The sequence below is a fragment of the Giraffa tippelskirchi genome, chromosome 2, assembly GCF_054371585.1.
Source record: "Giraffa tippelskirchi isolate mGirTip1 chromosome 2, T2T-mGirTip1v1.2.pri, whole genome shotgun sequence".
Taxonomy (NCBI): domain Eukaryota; kingdom Metazoa; phylum Chordata; class Mammalia; order Artiodactyla; family Giraffidae; genus Giraffa; species Giraffa tippelskirchi.
Genome location: NC_137276.1, coordinates 227301121 through 227321557, shown reverse-complemented (window position 1 = coordinate 227321557; position 20437 = coordinate 227301121). Strand labels below are relative to the sequence as shown.

General features: G+C 44.6%; 1 protein-coding gene across 1 annotated transcript; it reads left to right on the top strand.

Annotated features, from left to right (window-relative positions):
• The first annotated feature begins 11918 nt into the window (after positions 1-11918).
• ATP5PO (ATP synthase peripheral stalk subunit OSCP) lies at positions 11919-19325 on the top strand. Its single transcript, XM_081572960.1, has 7 exons — positions 11919-11971; positions 13269-13319; positions 14278-14388; positions 16601-16730; positions 17407-17519; positions 18760-18846; positions 19144-19325. The coding sequence occupies exons 1-7, from the start codon at positions 11936-11938 to the stop codon at positions 19255-19257; spliced, it is 642 nt and encodes a 213-aa protein (XP_081429086.1). The 5' UTR covers positions 11919-11935; the 3' UTR covers positions 19258-19325.
• Positions 19326-20437: the final 1112 nt, after the last annotated feature.

Genomic DNA, 20437 nt, shown 5'->3' with positions numbered 1-20437 from the left:
GTCTTCCTGGACCATGGATCGCACTGGTGTCCCTTGCATTGCAAGGCAGACTCTTAACCACTGGATCACCAGGGAAGTCCTTTTCTGGCTTTTTGTATGATGTATATAAGTGTGTGTTTAACAAAAGTATCATCATGTTGTACACTGAATACTCTTTTCAGCCTGCTTTTTTTTAACTTAGCAATGCATTATGAATATGTTCTCAGCTCAGGGATTCTTCCTCACCATAATGTTAAATGGCAGCAAGGTATTCTTTCAAACTGTGGTGCTGGGGAAGACGCTTGAGAGTCCCTTGGACTGCAAGGAGATCAAACCAGTCAGTCCTAAAGGAAATCAACCCTGAATATTCATTAGAAGGAATAATGCTGAAGCTGAAGCTCCAATACTTTGGCCACCTGATGTGAAGAGCTGACTCATTGGAAAAGACTCTGATGCTGGGAAAGATTGAGGGCAGGAGGGAAAGGGGGCGACAGAGGATGAGATGGTTGGATGGCATCACCGACTCAATGGACATGAGTTTGAGCAAACTCCAGGAGATAATGAAGGACAGAGAAGCCTGGCGTGCTGCTGTCCATGGGATTGTGAAGATCTGGACATGATTTAGTGACTGAACAATAAAATAATTTTAAATGGCAGTGAGGTATTCTATCTAGACATACTACAGTTCATGAAATTCCTATCTAGTCATTGAACATTCTGGCTCAATAATTAATTTAAAATAAAATGTACATGAATATCCTAATTCACATGTCTTCAGTGGACATCTGTACTTTTCTAAATTCCACAACTGATTTCAATCAGCAGCCAGGACTGATGGCTACCACCATGAAAGGCTATTTCTAGGATGTTCTCTCAGGAAACCTCTGGAGTTGTAACATAAATAAGGAAAATTTCCATGCCTCAAGAATGTCAGCAAACCTGGATTAGAAGAATTCTGTTAATTCCAGGAGGCAGTGTCACAGATCACAAGAAGAAAGAACCTTTGTCTTCTTGTCATCATCAAAAGTGGACCAGTTTGATCCAGTGCCACCAAGAGGGTATCAGATTTATTTCTGGTAAACAACCACTTTGAGAAATATACAGAGATGCTCTGCCAACTGGAATGATTTATTTTTATCATTTCTTTCCCCTTCGTTACTTCGGTTAGTTGCCAAGATATGATAGGAGGAGCTTGCTGCCTCTTAGGAGCTTAGATATAGAAGGGAATGCCTACAGATGTAAAGATCTAAAGATTAAAGAAAGCCCAGAGTTTATAAAATCATGTTGCAATTCAGTTAATTTGATTTTTAGCCCAATACCCATATCAATTTCTTCTCCAGTATGTATAACAAAAGTGAAAGTGAAGCCACTCAGTCGTATCCGACTCTTCGCAACCCCATGGACTGTAGCCTATCAGGCTCCTCCGTCCATGGGGTTGCTCCAGGCAAGAGTACTGGAGTGGGTTGCCATTTCCTTCTCCAGGGGATCTTCCCAACCCAGGGTTCGAATCCCAGTCTCCCGCAACGCAGGCAGATAGATGCTTTACCTTCTGAGGCACCAGGGAAGCCCCATGTATAACAAAGGGAAGGTCATTTTTAAAAAGTTAAAACCTGGGAGTTCCTGGGTGGCCTAGTGGTTAGGATTCAGCGCTTTCATTGCTGTGGCCTGGGTTCAGTTCCTGGTTGGGGAACTGAGAACCAGCGAGCCACACAGCACGGCCAAAACTCTTTCAGAAATAAAAATAAAAAGCAAAAAACTGATTCAAAAGGAACTGGCAAGCTCCTTGGCGGCAGAGTCTGTCTTGGTTGCTTCATTCCCTGCAGGATCTATTCATATCTTGATCTCTAACATGCGGCTAATGTTTGTTAAATGAATTAATGCCTGAAAGAATGAATGAAGGCATGGTCTTCTTCAAGCTATACAGTATAAATGATCGAAAGTACTCAGTGTTCCTGGAGATCGGCCTTAATCTCCAAAGACCACCCAGCAATAACTCCCCCACGGCTGAAAACTCAGAAAAACTAGTGTTTTTATTCACTTCACAATTCAAAGGACAGAATCAAAAACCCACACAAATATGTCACCAGTCCCCTTCCCACCCCAGGAGGTACTGTCAATTGATATAATAATAATAATAATAATAATAATAATAATGCGAGATGCTGCAAATAAGAAAGACTTTAGTTGTGGTCTTATGAACTGCAATTCAGGGGGCTACCCTAGTGACTTAGTGGTAAAGAATCTACCTACCAATGCAGGAGACATGGGTTCGATCCCTGGTCCAGGAAGATCCCAAGTGCCTCAGAGCAACTAACCCCATGTACCACAACTACTAGAGCCTGTGCTCTAGAGCCTAGGAGCCACAGCTACTGAGCCCAGGCGCTACAATTACTAAAGCCTGCTCGCCTTAGAGCCCGTGTTGCCCAATAAGAGAAACCACTGCAATAAGAAGCCATGCACCACAACTAGAGAAAGCCCATGTAGCAGCAAGGAGGACCCACTATAGCCAAAAACAAAGAAATAAATACTTAAAAAAAAATAACTGCAATTCAGGAGTCACAGATTCAGGTTACTAAGAAAGCGTTCTGGGGAACAAAGTCAGGGGCTTATAAAGCCAAAAATCACAGGGTTGTTACAAAGTTCCCTGGAGAGAATTATGATTGATTCTGAGGCAAATCAGAAAACATCTGTCCTTAAGGAATCACAATCTGTTTTAGGGTAGGGGTCTGAGAGCACTTCCTTGGTGGCTCAGACAGTAAAGAATCTGCCTGCAGTGCGGGAGACCTGGGCTCGATCTCTGCGTGGGGAAGATCCCCTGGAGGAGGGCCTGGCAACCCACTCCAGCATTCTTGCCTGGAGACTCCCCATGGACAGAGGAGCCTGGCGGGCTACAGTCCACGGGGTCGCAGAGAGTCAGACACGACTGAGCGACTAAGCACAGCGCAGAGGTCTGATAAGTAGACAGGCTGCCATAAGCTTTGGGTGGATGTTCTGGTTGACTTGATTACGTCAAAGGTCAGATTCCCTCCAGGGTGAGACGTCCACAGGTCACCCTGTTCGGTGGCCTCCCGTTCCATTTCAAAGAGCTCTCTTAGCAATAGCAACTTCATTTTGATCTTCCTTTCCCAGTACCTAATTAGCCAAATGAAAAGTCTCGGTATTCCTTATCACTTTTGGGTCACAAGGGCCATCTGCAAGGTCACACTAATTCATTTGCTACAGAGACGGTGGCTGTCTTTAAACTCGGAGGTTGGGGGGGAAAGCCTCCTTTATTCCCAAGTCACATCGTCCGTGCCGTTCCCAGGCGCTCAGCTCCATGAGATTGGCTGCAACCACTGGGCTGACCACTGATCTCCATTTTCCTTCACTAAAATGCACCGCCCCAAACAGAGCTCCAGCCTGACTTATCAGGAACCTCAAGGCAAGCATTCTTCCCTGTGTGCCTCTTTATTGATAAAAACGACAGAGTGGTTGGTCTGCCACCAGGGCTCATCTCCACTTTCTTGGGAGGTGCATCCCACTGTGGGATCCCGGATAATCCCATCTCTCTACCGGGCATTTCAAAATCTGACTACATCACACACTGACCCATGTTCTGGGAGAGCTTCTCCTCCTGTCTGTATACATTTCATTCCCTGATTTTATTTGTCCTTTTCCTATGTTTATTTTTCCTTTTATGATCACCGTGTTAATCGCTCAGTCATGTCCGACTCTCTGCGACCCCATGGACTGTAGCTCGCCAGGTTCCTCTGTCCGTGGAGTTCTCCAGGCAAGAACACTGGAGTGGGTTGCCATTTCCTTCTCCAGGGGATCTTCCCAACCCAGGAATCGAAAACTGGATCTCCTGCATTGCAGGCAGATTCTTTACCATCTGAGCTACAAGTAATTGTGGTGAGAAAAAAAAAAAAAAAATATATATATATATATAATCTTTTTCTTTATCATATCATTTCTTTTTCACACCAAACTCCTACAAAGCCTTCACTGTTCTCACATTTTTACTCGCACCAAATATACATACTCCTTTTTTTAAAAGTAAGCAGTGTTCAGTGCTTTCTTGTTTACCAGTATATCCTGAGAGTTGACTGTTCTAAAACCACAAATCTGGCTTCTCTGTGACCTCCTAGATGAGGAGACAGGTTGAGACACACCAGCTGTGGCCCCTCCCTCTGCAGGCCAGCTCCTTCGAAAAGGGCCTGGTTTTGACAAGAATTGTTTCCCAGCTTTCAGAAGCCATGACAAAGCTCTGCTCTGCTCTATGTTCTGGGCCACCACTCAAGAAGGAGATGAAAATAAGAACTAAAATCCCATAATGAAGAATGACCCAGCTTGGGACTTCCTGGAGCTCCAATGGTTGAGAATCTGCCTTCCAACGCAGGGGCCGCAGGTTCAATCCCTGGTCAGGGAACTAAGATTCCACATCCTTCAGGGACAACCAAGCCTGAATACCACACTGGAGAAGCCACAGTGAAGACTCAGTACAGCCAAAAAAACAAACAAACAAAAAAGAATGACTCGGGTTTGTGCTCCTCCTGCCTCTGCAGAAAGATTACATTTAGAGAAATGATCCTGAGAAAGAAAGGAACAGCTCAAATTCATGGCACACTGCCTTGATGCCAGCACATGGTCAAATCCTCCTCAGGCTTTCAGTCACATGACCTGTATGGTTCCTGCCCCCATTCTCCAGGTGAGGAAACTGAGGCACGGAGCTGGTGAGTGGCAGGGCTGGGATGCCAGCCCCAGGCAGTGGGGCTGCAGAGCGCGACACCACCATCACAGCCCCAGCAGATAACAACCAAACCACAGGGACCCAAGGGACACCTCCCCCCTCACCTCTACCCCCCCACCCCCATCCTGCCCCAGACCCCACCCTCCCCCACCACCCTAGTCCCCAAAGCCCCCCCTCCTCGCAGGATCACCAAACAGAAGCAAGCAGGGAGCTGCAGATTGCCTCCTTACATCCAAAAGGCCCCCAAATATATACTGTTTACTGTGGTCACTGCTCTCCTCAATTTACAGTCGGCATTTTTATCTAATTAACAAACAGAAGAATGCTTTGCATTGATCATTTGCTCGTTTCTTCCGTCATTACCATCTCCCAGAACAGGGCACACACTGAATGTTATAACCTGTCTCTGAACCGACCCAGACCCAGAAAGAAAAAGGGACTTTGAAAAGAAAGACTTAGGTGGGGCCATCCTTGGTGGTCTCATGGTTAGTTCTCCACACTTCCCAGCGCAGGGGAAATGAGTTTGAGCCCTGGTCGGGGAACTAAGATCTCATGCCACCCAGCATCGCCCAAAATACTAAATAAATAAATTATCTATTTATTTATTAAAAAAAAAAAAAGACAAAGATCCGCTCTAGCCCAGAGGTGATGTTCTGGATCTGCAGCGGCAAATGCCAAACCTGCCTGGGGAAGCGTCAGGGCTGAGAAGGAACCAGGGCCAGCTCCAAAGAACACTGCGGGGGGCGGGGGGGGGCGGCGCCGGTGGTCTCTAGGGGATCCTGAGACTGGCTTCCCCCCTGAGGCTCTGTGACAAGAACAAGAAACTATACCTGTCTAAGCCCCGAAACACAAGGAGCCTGGATTAGAGCATCTCTCAGAAGTCAGTTCGTTAGTCAATCTCATAATACTCTGATTCATGCTTGCTTTTGTGAGCGGTGACACGGAGGTTTGAATGGCGAAAGCTCTAGAAAGAAAGTGATGCCAAGGCCAGAGGCGAAATTGACAACATGAGGAGATGGCGCCCCCCAGTGTCCAGATGATGCTTCGGAAACCTAGATCGGGCCGAGCATGACCCGCGACCTTGAGCGCTGAGTAGGTGATGCTTCAAGAGAGGCGCAACCAACCGCGGTGCCTGGGGAAGCCCAGGGGAAAGTGCCTGTGCCAGGGAGGGGGACCGCTTCTCGCAGTACCTGCTTGTCCCTCTGTCACCGTCCAGATTGTGTGCTGCGGACCCACCTAAAGCACCTTTCTCCAAAAACTCGAAAATACCACCAAGCCATGTTTATGGGTTGTTCTTTTTTTTATGGTTTTTGCCATACATTCACATGAGTCAGCCATGGGTGTACATGAGTTCCCCATCCTGACCCTCCCTCCCACCTCATTTTCTCTGTAGTAGATGCATCGGATCCTGAGGATAAAAAATTTAAAATCATATGGTCGCAGCACCTAGGGTCCCATTGTCCATTTTCTGCAACCCTTTTTCTTGCCCAAAGCCAAGTCAATTCCAGCCCAGGGGCCTCTGCCAATCGGCAGGACTCCTCTCAGACCCCCTTTAATGCCATAGGCATGTGTAGAGAGCTGCCAGAGGCGCATTCCCATTCTCAAGGTTTAAGTGGAAAAACAAGCTACATGTGGAGTTCTAAATTGGGGCTGCCAACCTGGGTCCCCAAGACAGCAAGTGGCTCTGGTCAGCTGTCAAGGATCCTTGTACAGTTCTCAAAATAAACTCGGAGGGGAAAAGAACTAAAAGAAAGAGAAAACTGATGCAAAATTCAGTCCAAGATAAACATCCGAACGATGCAAACATTTCCTAGGTTCTTTCGGTGTAACAAAATGCATGGGGACAATCTTGACACCCTTTGCTCTGAAGATACCATCCTTAGATACATTGTGCGAAGCTGAAGAACATGTTCCCTGGGCTGGGGAGTCTAGTTGAAGCTAATCTTGGGAAGAAAACTTAGAAATCCTTTGGTCTAACTTTGGAGCCTGGTCCTGGGTGGAACTCATCAACTTGAAGCGTCACCCTACAGGCCAGAAGCTGAGCCTTGTCAGAAACTAGAGTGGGTGGGTCTCTCCTTCATGGGGCAGATCGTTAAGGGATAGGATCGTGGTGTCCCCCCTCTTTTTTCCTTCTGATTATGATAGCAACACATGCTCATTATAGAAAAAGCAGAGAATGTAGTTTGGAATTTTTCTCTCAGTGTCATTAAATATTTTTCTATGCCACTAAATACTTTTTGAAAATCTCGTGGTAATGGTTGTACAGTGTTCCATTTTAAAAACCATCCTCTTATGCTCAGACATTTGTTTCCAATTTTTTGTCATTTTAAACAGCTCAGTGAACGTGTTGCCCATTAACCTTCATCCAGATTTCTGAGTTTTAGAAGGTTCTTTCTTGGGTCAAGGGGGAAAAATCACTTCATTTTTTTTTTTACACATGTGCAATTGAGGGTCTCGTGACACCATGCTGCTGTCTTTCATGCCAGCATATGGTGCCTTTGCAGAGAAAATAAAATGGTGAGAAATATTTGTTTTGAATTGAAAGTCAGCATGAAACAAAAAAGCTGAGATTTGATGTCTGGGTTTCACTACTGCTAGAGCCCCGGACTGTGGCCTTGGGCAAGTCCCTTTAACTTCATCAGCCTCAGCTGTTAAAATAACTATTTTAAATTTAAGTTTGTACAGGAGGAAAGCAGCCTAAAAGTAAAGTACTAAGTCGTTTCCCTTCTTCTATGGGACAAAATTCTTTTCTTCTTTCAAAGCCTCTACTCTTGCATAGAAGAAGGTTTGACAGTGCCACAGCTGGGAAATTGCTGTCGGGTGGTACCTGGTGGGGACTTCCCAGGTGGTGCTATTGGTAAAGAACCCGCCTGCCAATGCAGGAGATGTAAGAGACTCGAGTTTGATCCCTGGGTTGGGAAGAGCCCTTGGAGATGGGCATTGCAACCCACCCCAGTATTCTTGCCTGGAGAATCCCATGGACAGAGGAGCCTGGCGGGTTACAGTCCAGAGGGATCGCAAAGCAACGGACACAACTGAAGAGACTTAGCACACGTGGTACCTGGTGAGAATTTGCTTCTGGGGCCCTGGTCAGTCATTGCTGGGCTTTGCCTGCTGTGAGAATTCGGCAGACGCCCAGGAATCTAAGAGCAGCGTAGGGCGGTTTGACTGCAGAGGCATCAGGTTCAGAGTTCTTTCCGTGTTTCTCCACTTGTCCACATCACAAAGATGGAAGCAGGATACACTGGCATCAAAATCCCATGCTGAGACTGGGACTTCCCTGGCGGTCCAGGGGTTGGGACTCCAAGCTTCCAATGCAGAGGGTGTGGGTTTGATCCCTGGTTGGGGAACTAAGATCCCACATGCTTCACATGGCCAAAAAAAATCCCATGCCCAGAAGTACATCCTGAGACCCAGAGCTGCCATTTCCTAGACAAGCTGCCTAAACAGGATCCAGGAAGTTTCAGCACATATAAAGCAGGGGAGGAGTACCAGACTTCCTTCATCTTAGAGTTATCCTGAACCTCAAAACAAAAATGAAACCATACATGTGCAGCCACTTGATAAACCCTTAAATTCAAACGACCACAAACTACTATTTTAGCAGCATGCAAAGGGCTGAAATGAGATGGGGATAAATGGAAAGGAGACAGAGGGAATCTCTCTGCTGCTATGCAACCTTACAGCTTACTTCTAATTAATTACCAATGCCATAATTTAGAGTTTTCCAAGTATAGTTAGCCCTAGAACTTTTGACTTGAAGTACATCTAATAAGACCCACACATTAGAAAACATGGGCTTGGGGTTTGGTTCGAGGTAGAACATAAGACCTGTGAAGGCAAGGACTCTGTCCTGTACCCTGCTGTACCTCCAGGCATAAGAGCTGCCTGCACTTAACGTTGCTGTTGTTGAGTCTCTCAGTCATATCCGACTCTTTGTGGCCGCATGGACTGTAGCCCACCAGGCTCCTCTGTCCATGGGATTCTTCAGCAAGAATACTGGAGTGGATTGCTATTTTCTTCTGCAGGGGATTTTCCTGACCTGGGAATCGAACTCGTGTCTCCTGCATGGGCAGGCGGATTCTTTACCGCTGAGCCATAGGCGCTCAATAAAACGTTCTGCATAATGTATACACCTTCCTTTAGACTTATTTGAAAACAGCCTCCCAGAAGAATTTGCAGAGGGAAGTAAAACAAGGGTTTTTATGCACTGCTAGTGCAAGTGTAAAGTGGTTAAAAGTTTTGAAAAGAGCATGCCCTCATTCATCAAAGACTTTTTAAATTATTTACTTACTTATTATTTGGATGCATCAGGTCTTAGTTGCAGCATGCAGGATCTTTGGCCTGGGGGACTAGTTGAGGCATTCGAACTCTTAGCTGCTGCACATGGGATCTAGTACCTTGGTCAATTCCAGGACCGCTGCCTCAAGAGTGCAGAGTCCTAGCCATTGGACCACCAGGAAATTCCCTCATCAAAGACTTTTAAAGTGTTCATACCCTCTCACCAACTTGTGCCATCTCTGGAAATCTACTTGGAAGTTATCCTAAGCATGAAGAAAAAAAAAAGTTTGCGTCTAAAGATGCTCAGGAGATGAATTAGAAAAGTTTGGAAGCACTGATTACCTCTTCATTGATATTCCTCTTCTGTAATGTAAAATAGTCCTGTATAAAGCATTTTGGCAGTGTTACACTTAAACGGCAAGCACTATATTACAACTCCTGTTTTTATGTGGATTTTACACTAAAAAATGCAAGTAACATTTTCTTACTTGCAATGGACAGCTCCCAGGAAAATGTAAACTTTTGCTTTATGATATTTCCTTTGTATAATGTTAGACATGGAATAATTTTAGATCAAGAATTTCTTTGAGTTGAGTAAAATGAAGGAGAACCTCTTACATGTTTTTAAGGAAACCCTGCACACAGATCACGTGTGGGCGTGTTCCTTGTCTTCCAATGTGTTTTCTCAGCCTTGGCTTCCTTATATAACCTGTTCATATTTGTGTGTGGGGTGGTGGGAGTTGTGTGTTGATTTTCCATTGGCCTGGTTGCAGGCTCCTCAAAGGTATAGTATTTTGAGTTTTCTGTCATTGTGCTATTTCTCTTCAAGGCCAGTTGGTTGTAGTGTTTTGGTAGGATTCTCATAAATGGTGATCAATAAAATATGGCATTTTTTCTAATAAAAAAAAAAATAAAGATGCTCAGGAGATGAAGTATTGTTTAAAAAGGGGGGAAAAAAGGCAACGATCTGAATTATGTTCAAAAGTTATTGAATGATTACATCACAGAGTATCTACTTGATGGGTGACTCTGAACATTAAAATTATGTTTATAAAAATCTTATAACTAAGAAATATGATTATATCATACTGTAAACATGTATTTATGAGTCATATATAATTTAGTACACTTTTCTTGTATTAAGGAAAAAGGCAAGATACTAAATTACGTACAGATTGTGAGTCTGTATATGTGATAAAAACAAAAACAAAATAAGGAGCATTATCAAGTGCCAGTCGGTCAGAAAATTGTTCTATATCTTGTTCATTTTCCCTAACAGCCTGTAAGGTAGGTGCTATTATAATACTCATAGATAACAACACTGAAACACAGAGAAATTATATAATTGGGTCAAGGTCAATGAAAGGACCGGGATTCAAGCCTGGGCAGTTCAGCCTACTCTCTGAAAAAATAATGGGAGACAACACACTAAAATATTGACAATGGCTGCCCTCAGGTGGTCCACAAGAGGGCAATTACATTCCTCTACTTTTCTGCATTTTAACAAGTTTTTTGTAATGATGAGAAAACCGCACTCATCATTAAAATTAATGACTTTTAATGTAAATTAATGACTTAATTTGTGTTCCTATAATAGAACTGAGCAGAACACCTTAATTGACCATAGGGCCTCATTACTGCAACCCGGCAACTCCAACCATGCTCCAGCTGCAAACTCTCTTCCCTACAGAAGAGAAAAATGACCAGTCCAAGTTCAATGCATGAAACAGGGCGCTCGAAGCCGCTGCACTGGGACAACCCAGAGGGATGGGATGGGAAGGAGGTGGGAGGGGGGGTCAGGATGGGGGACACGTGTACACCTATGGCTGATTCACGTCAATGTGGGGCAAAACCACCACAATATTGTAAAGTAATTAGCCTCCAAATAAAATAAATTAATTTAAAAAATTACTGTTCTATTTATGGGAAAAATGGGTTGAAAATAAGTTGTTTTTATGAAAACAGAGAAACTAGCCAAAGCTAGTGTTGGGTTCTCAGTTTCAATGTCACACTTTACTCAAACACCAGTTCTATTTTTAGGTCTGCTCCTCAGCTAATTACTCTGCCCTACCCAGAAGGAAGTATTTAATCACCAGAACCTCACGCGTCCGCACAAACCAAGGGGGTCAGTGCTGTACTCAGGAAAGATGGGATGGAGGGGGGATCACGGTCTGCAGGAGCAGTCACGGTCCAAATACTAGGCCTGTAGGGTCCGCTGCTGGAGCTGCTGCTGCTGCTAAGTTGCTTCAGTCGTGTCCGACTCTGTGCGACCCCATAGACGGCAGCCCACAGGCTCCCCCGTCCCTGGGATTCTCCAGGCAAGAACACTGGAGTGGGTTGCCATTTCCTTCTCCAATGCATGAAAGGGAAAAGTGAAAGTGAAGTCGCTCAGTCGTATCCGACTCTTAGCGACCCTATGGACTGTAGCCTTCCTACCAGGCTCCTCCGTCCATGGGATTTTCCAGGCAAGAGTACTGGAGTGGGGTGCCATTGCCTTCTCCGGCTGCTGGAGCTGCAAAGGGGCATATACAGCATATTCACAAAGAGAGCAAGGACCTGCGCTTGATACACACTTTGGCGTGGTAGGAAGAAAGAGTAAACATGCTAATTATGCTAGTGATGAATGTGAAATAGAACAAATGCCACCCTACTTATCTAAATGGAAAGTTAAAGAACTCTATTCTACACTAAGGGCCACTAAGTAACTCAGCAATCTCATTTCCAGGGGCTATCCGAGCCAGCTAGACCCCACCCCCGGCTCTGTGGGTCCCACCCCGACCGCTCGCTTCTGAGGACTACAACTCCCAGCCTGAGGGAGATCCCCGCGCATGCGGCCTGACGACCTACGCCTACATTTCCCAGCAGGCCGAGCGGCTACGCTGACGCACGCGTGCGCTCTCGGTTTCGCTCGCCGACTCGGGTTTGACCTACAGCCGCCAGGAGAAGATGGCCGCGCCAGCAGTGTCCCGGCTGTCCCAGCAGGTGAGAGGACGGAGGTCCTGAAAGCCAGCGGGTAGAGCCCTCCTGGAGTGACCAGCACTGAACCGCCAAGTCCCACAGTTCCAGGCCACACCTGGGGAGCGTAGCGGCCGTTCAAGGTCGTGAAGCCGGGAGAGTGAGGGGTGACGCGGGGCGGCCCTGTTTCCCCCCAACCCCTCCTTTCCCCGGGATGCGCGCGGGACACAGTGGACGCTGGGCGCGCGTTTCTGACCTTGGCGTCCTCCGAGCGCAGCCCCGGGAAGCAGCTGGTTGAGAGACCCAGGAGAAGGGGGATTTATCTTTGTTGTTGTGATCAAACTACTACTAGTATTACTGGGGTTTTGACTGAGTAAGGGGTAGAACTGAGATTCGAACCCACAGAGTCACAGAAAAATTTGTGCTCTTTATGTAATACGATGCTTTATGTATATCATAACACCTTGCAGCTTCCGTAAGTTTTCCATGTTATAGAAAGTCTTTTAACCTTCTCAGCCGTATAGTACACTTTGGTATTATTTGAAGGTGACCTATGCCCTTGCGGGTGCTTTTTAAACTCTGGATTCCGACTCTTGATAGACAAGATACCATTTCAACAATATCAAGGTTAGTATCTTGGTAGGCAACATACTGGGGCCTGTTCTCACATCAGACTGCTGGGGTAGCCAAAGAATTCATCTTTATATTCAGATAGATTTTGGAGTCTTAAGAAGGTACCTCTCTTGCAGATAATGCCTGGAATCCTCCCACTTGTTATTAGAATCATGCTCCAAGGTGGTAACATAAATGCTGAAAATCTTGTCAAATTTTTTTTTTTTAAAGACCTACTGCTTGAAATTTGGGCTTCCTGGTGGCTCAGTAGTAAAGAACCTGCCTGCCAATGCAGGAGACATGGGTTCCATCCCTGGGTGGGGAAGATCCCCTGGAGAAGGGAATGGCTACCCACTCCAGTATTCTCACAGTGGGGGAAATCCCAGGGACAGAGGAGCCTGGTGGGCTGCAGTCCATGGGGTCGCAGAAGAGTCACACACAACTGAGCAACTAAACAACATTTCCTCAAACTTAGTGTTTCCTCTCCCATACTCGTGTGCTAGCCTCATAGTGGGAAGGCAGCTTTCCCACGCAGCCTGGAATGACTCTTCAGTGGGGAAATTTACTCCTAAGTGAAGAGCAGCTCAGCCTCATGTAATCTATGTGATGATACAAGGAAACATAAGAAGTGAATCATTTAGTATTTTTTACTATTAGTGTAAATGCAGAAATCCTTCAGTAATCTCATTCAGTGTCTCTTTTTGTGTTAAAGGTGCGATGCTTCAGTACATCTGTGGTCAGGCCGTTTGCCAAGCTTGTGAGGGTATGTCAGCTTATTTTTCCGTAATTGTAAAGCAAATAAATGTATGTGGTTTCAGATAGCAATATACTTAGACATGAATTTTGTATAGTTAACACTTAAATCTTTCTGCATGATTTGTGGTTCCCCAGATAGGCTGGGGAGTCAGGGGGCTAGGGAACAGAATAGTGTTGAATGCCTGCCGTGGAACAGGCCCACGAAAAAACCTTTTAAGTTGGAGAATTTCTTAAAACACAGTAGCAGTGATGGGAGGTAGCCGGTCTTCTCATTTTGCAAAAGGGGAGGGGTTATTCAGCTTAGTCTTCGAGCTGGACAGAAACTAAATCTTGCTCATTCAAAACCTAAGCTTTTCCAGTACCATCACACAGTACCACTAAGCATATGTAGTCATGCATTGATGATAATGTGATTTTAAAAGCCTTTGGTTCACTGTAAAAAAATAATTCAAGCATCAGGTACTTAGTAAATTGCTAAAGGGCTCCATTAAACTGAACATTTATGGAGATACTCTGTAAGGGAAATTTGCAGTATTGCTATGAAATGTATAAAATTATGCTTGTGTATGTATCATAAACACCTGTTTTCCTGGCTCTAACATGTTCAAAACTGCCTTCTATCAGTTTTTAACACCTCCTAAACTTGGAACTAAGTAGTTACTGAATTCAGAGGAATCCTAAGTTCATCTCAAAATTAGCACAGTTGAATTATCTGCAGAACGGAAAGGGACTTTAGACACCGTGTTTTCTAAGAAGAAAACATTTTAAGAAGAAGAATTGAAAGCTCATAGACGGAGTGACATGGCCAAGGAAACATCCCTTACTTGTTTGAGAATTGTCATTTGGGGTAGCATTTTATAATAATTTTAAAATTATAAATATTTCTGCTCTTGATACCATGATATTGTCTTAACTGATTTTCCTTTTCTCTTCTTCCCCTACTCCACCCTTTTTTTTTTTTTAAGCCACCTGTTCAGATATATGGCATCGAAGGTCGCTATGCCACAGCTCTTTATTCTGCTGCATCTAAACAGAATAAACTGGAGCAAGTAGAAAAGGAATTGTTGAGAGTAGGAGTAAGTAGCTTTCCTGTTCATTGCTTGCTAAGTTCTCATTGTATATTTTTTCCTTAGATCTTTGACTCTGCATCCCTAATGAAGTACATCCTAAGAGGAAAAGAACTGCAAAAAAAGGAAAAGAAAAAACATATTTCCTGTAATCATGTTGATAGTGATAATACTGGGTAGAATTGTTCTGAACCTGTTTGTAATAGGCACATATGAGACTATTAATGTTAGGAACCGAGATTTGGGGCTTCAGAGAAGAAATAGAAAATCTAAATTTAAGAATCAACTGCCATTTCAAAGGAGGGCTAAAAATTACCTTGAGAATTGATGCTTGTATTTCTCGGTATTTCCAAAATAGGCTTTAGGATATATTATGATCTTGTTTTACTGGGAATTTATTTTCCTTTTGAAGTCTTTTCCTCAGTGTCAGTTATTATTTTATTCCCAAGATGTGAGGGAAAGTGAGCAGAGCCCACTGGGCAGCACATTAGTGAAGGTGCCTGAGCTGCAGGACGATAACAGAGAACCGATGAAGGAAGACCGTGAGACTGCAGCGGAAGTTGATTTTTACGTTGTTGTTTTTTTAAACATGAAGAGTACGTGAACTGAGTTAACAGAAGCCTGCAGTGTGACTTAAACAGGAGACTTTAAAGTGCAGGTGCCCTGAGTTGTCTCGTTCAAAAGTTGCTCCAGGTTTTGTCGCTTCCCTTCTCCTTTTACTTTCTAGTCGCCACCTCAAGTTTGTTTTTGTTTGTTTGTGCGTTTCTAATCTTATAAGGGGGGAAAACCCTCACAGACTAGCTGTATAGAACAATGCGTAAGTGTTCTGTGCATTTTTTCATGTTGAGCTTTCGTGGGAGCCTTTGTCCTAAGGGACAATAGCTATAGCTCTGTATTCTTCCCTCTGTCCAGTTATCTAGTGCAATTGGTCTTCGTTGGTGCCGTCACCTATTAGGATCCTCACAGACCCAGCGGCCTGACTTGGAGATACCTGTGGCCTGGGGTAGCTGGAGTCATCAGGGTCACACAGGCTTTTGGGGAGGTGATGGTTCCTGCCCTCTACTGTCGCACACACCCATTGTAAACCCGTGGTGTTCACCACGAGACAGTGCCTGGCTTGGGGGCCTTAGAATGGGGTTAATTAAAACTGAAGTCAGTTAAGATGTGGAGACATACGAAGGAGGCAACCTTAAGACTCTTTACGAAACAAAGTCAGCCATTTTTCAGCACCAAGAGGGAAGCGTGATGCTGCCCAGGTGTTGCTAACTGTCCGTGGATGGTGCAGCAGAAACAGTTAAAAAGAGACGTGAAACTGGGATAGCGCCAACTCCAGAATGCTTGTCGTTTGTATGAACTAGCAGCTTGTAGGGGAAAACGTTGTTTTGGGGGGTCACTTGAGTTGAAGTTTTAACATTAGATGGCAATGTAGGCACGTAGCTAGGATCAGAGGCAGAAATTGTTCAGGAGCCCAGGAGAGGGTACTAACACAACGATCGAAAGGTTAGTGGAGGTGTGCAACTGAGACGTGGCCACATGGAAACAGCGGTTGGTTTGCTGGAGCTCTGGCCTGACGCTGAGGGGAGCAGAGTGCTGGAAGCTGCCCATGGTCACTGACCTGACGTTTGTGATGTAATAGGCTGGAGACAGTCGTCTCCTTGTGGTCATGGCACTCTGATTTTTTTGGCCGTTTTTCCTCCCAGGCCCAACTGCCTTGGAAGCAGCCGAGTTCCCGCCCAGCACTCGGTTGGTTTTCCCGAACTCTGTGAGTGTCCAGAATCCAGATCAGCCTCAGAGGGAGAGGCCCCTCCAAGGGAAAGGCTAAGGGGCCTCCTGCACTCAGTACGTCTCGTTAGGTCTGTGTTGGTGTGTGGGCATCAGTGGCATCGCCTTACGAGGGGAAGAACCAGAGTAATACCCATAGTAGATACATTACAGTGTGCCGCAGATTGAGTCTCATAGCTGCTTAGTTTTTTTTTAAATCTCTCCTGAAAAGCAAAAATAAACTTAAGAAACTTCATTAGAGTGGTCTTAAATATTTTCACAAAATACTGTATCCTGTGTAAAATCATGTGTGGTGCATTCTTAAAGGCAAAAATTTATTTGACGAAACTTTTCTAATTTTATTCGTGAAATACATGATTCATCAAAAAGTGTGTGTACAGCAGCTGGGATCATTTATGTTCTAAAGAGTCTGAAGAAATTATCTTTTTGGTTCTTTCAGCAAATCTTGAAGGAACCCAAAATGGCTGCTTCTCTTATGAATCCCTATGTAAAGCGTTCCATTAAAATGAAAAGCCTAAATGACATGACAGCGAAAGAGAAGTTCTCTCCCCTCACGTCCAACCTGATCAGTAAGTATTAGCTCTTTTATCGAAGTCTGTGAAAATTGTGCTCCTGAAACCGTGATCCCTAGACCAGGAACACCAGGCTTTGGCAGTGTAGAATCCGCTAAATCAGAATCGGCATCTTCACTCACTGCTCGAGTGAGTTGCTTACACCTTATAGTTTGAGGAGCACTGTCTGAAGGATATTAAGATGCAGGAAAGTCTCAATGCATAGTTTTACCCCGTGGAGGAGGCCAGTGGGATTCCTACCAAGAAAATGGTTTATAGCCAGTGGCTGTGTCTCTGTCCTTAAAGACATTTACATTCTTTGGTACATTTGAATTGTTTTTCAAATCCTTTGATCACTTAGAATCCAAAGAAAATGTATAGTGAATATAAGATAATGTGTTAATTTGGGGATTTGTGGCATAAACCTGAAAGTCAGATTTCAAGCTATGATGAAGAAATCTATTGCAGATTCGTTTAAGACACATACCCCTTTACAAATTCAAGCCCTTGTTGATGCAGTCTTTTAAAAAAAAAAAAAAAGTTGAATATTCTTTTTAGATAACAGGTTGCAGCTTCTCCATCCACATTCTTAAGTGACATTGAATATAGTATTTTAAGGCCACATCAGTTTACATTTGAGGTGAATATACTGCTTCATGAACATGATTTAAGTGAAAAATGTTCACTCTCCCAGATTTGCTTGCTGAAAATGGTCGTTTGAATAATACCCCTGCAGTCATTTCCGCATTTTCTACCATGATGAGTGTCCACCGTGGAGAAGTACCATGCACAGTTACCACTGCATCTGTAAGTAATGAGTTGTTGCCACTGCATTTGTCTTGACTTTCCATTTTGTAGAACAAAAAGAAAAAGGCTAAAATCAAGAAATCAGGGGAGCCTGGCATGCTGCAGTCCATGGGGTTGCAGAGTCGGACAAGACTGAGCAACTGAACTGAACTGACTTGTCAGTTGGGAGGTCTCTTCATTTATACCATCTTCTGTGAACATGGCACCCCACTCCAGTACTCTTGCCTGGAAAATCCCATGGACGGAGGAGCCTGGTAGGCTACAGTCCATGGGGTCGCTAAGAGTTGGACGCGACTGAGCCGCTTTACTTCACTTCACTTCTCTGAACCTCCTCTTTGCAAGACCCGGCAGGTGTCTCCCTGGCGCATCCCTAATCAGTGGTTATTCGTAAAGACTGTAGGTTGGGTTAAAATGTGTCAGGAAATACTGGTTTATATTCCAGTACAGATTTGAATTATTTTTTAAACATAATGCTAAGTAGTTTACTGAAATGTAATCTGTTAATCTTTCGTGGTGATGAAGCGGAGAGTATAATGTGAATGGGCCCCACTGGTCTTATGGACTTGCTGAAGTAGAGCATAGTAATAGTCACCATTTATTGAAACACACAATATGCTGGGCACTTTATAATTATTTTACGTAATATCAAAGGTCTGTGTGAAGCAGAGGTGTTGTTTCCTTTATTTTACTAGTGAGGAAACAAGCCCAGGGAAAGTAAGTTGGTTGCTGGAGGTCACAGAAGATGGAGCTGGGATTTGAACCACAGTCCTATCTCCCAGAAGTCGATGTTTCTCAAGTGGCGCTACCTCCCTGGAATTATTTTCATTGTTGTCCAGTGTACAGTGGAATACACTGTATTTCCATTGTATTCTCTTTGCACTGTAGTTCATTGTAGGAGAACAGTCTGTGGGGCTGAGTTACCTACCGAGCATGGTTGAGTTACTTGGGGTACACAGCACCTGTCCTTACCTAGGTGAGTATTTCTAGTGTTTAAGAGATTCTAACTCTCCAAAAGAGCATAACCGGTGCTCTGGTGAGGCAGGCCTTCGCACACCCCGAGAGCAGCGCTGATGAGTGACTCTCGGGGTGCAACTCCAGAATGGGTCCCCAGATACCGAACACAGGAGTTCACACGGCCTGTCTTGGTGAAATGTTCCCAGAGGGGTATTTTTCTCTCCTTCTACTGGAGTAACTTTTGTTTAACTTTATCTGAATTTAAGGATGTTTTGTCCTTTTTCAGCCTTTAGATGAAGCCACTCTTACTGAATTGAAAACAGTCCTGAAGAGCTTCCTAAGTAAAGGCCAGGTTTTGAAATTGGAAGTTAAGGTAGGTTTTTAATTGTGTACAGTACATTTCTTCAGGTTGTTTGACACTTCAAATGGCTATAGAAAGTGGAAAGTGAGATCTACTTATGTAAAACCTTGCCTATAGTAGAACCTTTATGTTTATTTCCAACATAAATGATTACTGAGTCCATCACAATTTAACTTCTTTTTCTAGATGTAATTATTACATGTTACAATTACATAGCACATAGACTTTTCAGAGCAATTTTTTTATCTTGCTTTTTCATTAATGAAATGTCAGGGTATTTTCACATTTCCAACCTATTTTCTTTCCTAGATCGATCCATCAATCATGGGTGGAATGATTGTCCGTATTGGAGAGAAATACGTTGATATGTCTGCAAAAACCAAGATTCAGAAGCTGAGCAGAGCAATGCGGGCGATTCTGTAAAAGTATTGATTTTCTAAAAGTGAAAGTTCTTAAACTTGGAGCAACAATAAAATGCTTCCTGAACAGGATACACTGTGTTTACTGTCTTTTAAAGTGGAAATACAGGGAGCCTTATTTTTTATATCTTTCTCTCAGGATCTTCTTAAAAGTTAAAAGGCCCTTTGAAATTTAGTTTTTTGTCTATTATTCTTAGAAATTGGAAGCTTATATCCCTTAGGAAAAAATAGCCTTCATACCAGGCGCTGTTAAGTACTTCACTATCTTACCTCATTCCTTTGTCTCAGAGCCCAGAGCCTGGGCAGGGGCTGAGCCTGCAGGTGAAGTTAAGGTCGTCGTCTCTTGAGTTTTTCAGCCGTTGGTTTCATCTCGAGTCAGATGCTGGAAGTGGCCTCAGCCCACGCTGGTCAAACGCCGGCCGCTGCTCCTGCTCTGGCGCTTCTCGCTTCTTACAGCTTCCGCAGCACGTGGGCTGACCCCCACGGCCATGCCCCCAAGACCCTGTGTCAGCCACGTGACCGGGCTGCTTCGCACCCTCAAAACAGGGCCAGTTTGTGCTCACCTGAGTACTGTGACAGGTCCGTTTGTCCAGCCTGTGCGTTCTGACTTGAGCCAAAAGTGATCTGCCCTGCTCTCCACTCTCCATGTAATTCTAAGTTTAGAGCCAGTGATGTCTATAAAAGCCTCCAGAGAGATTCTGGCCAAAAACACAGCTCTCTTCTGAAATCAAGAAAATCTACCTAAAAGCAGTGACTGCTAACACCGGGGCAGAGGTCCAGATCAGAGCCGAGCACTCGGCAGGTGGCAGGTTTCTCAGCTTGCTGGGCACCACAGACCCCTAGAGTGTCCTCAGAACCACGGGTGGCCGGGAAGGTCAGCCCGGGATAGAATCTGGGTTTTTTTCCCCTCTTGGGAGCACCAGTCCAATGGGAGGTACACTGATGGTTAGAAGGCACTACTCTTTGGTTGAGCTTCTGCCCGTTGGTGTGTGTGTGAGTCGCTCAGTCATGTCCGACTCTTTGTGACCCCATGGACTGTAGTCTGCCAGGCTCCTAGGTCCATGCAGTTCTCCAGGCAAGAATACTGGAGTGGGTTGCCATTTCCTCCTCCAGGGGGTCTTCCCCACTCAGGGATTGAACCCAGGTCTCCAGCGTTGCAGGCGGATTCTTTACCATCTGAGTGG

What these genes read in the sequence shown, in the direction of transcription:
- ATP5PO (XM_081572960.1), top strand. Translation starts at nt 11,936, where the DNA reads ATGGCCGCGCCAGCAGTGTCCCGGCTGTCCCAGCAG. An exon ending in CGTTTGCCAAGCTTGTGAGG is followed by an intron (nt 13,320 to 14,277) that starts GTATGTCAGCTT and finishes TTTTTTTTTAAG; the next exon opens with CCACCTGTTCAGATATATGG. An exon ending in AGGAATTGTTGAGAGTAGGA is followed by an intron (nt 14,389 to 16,600) that starts GTAAGTAGCTTT and finishes TGGTTCTTTCAG; the next exon opens with CAAATCTTGAAGGAACCCAA.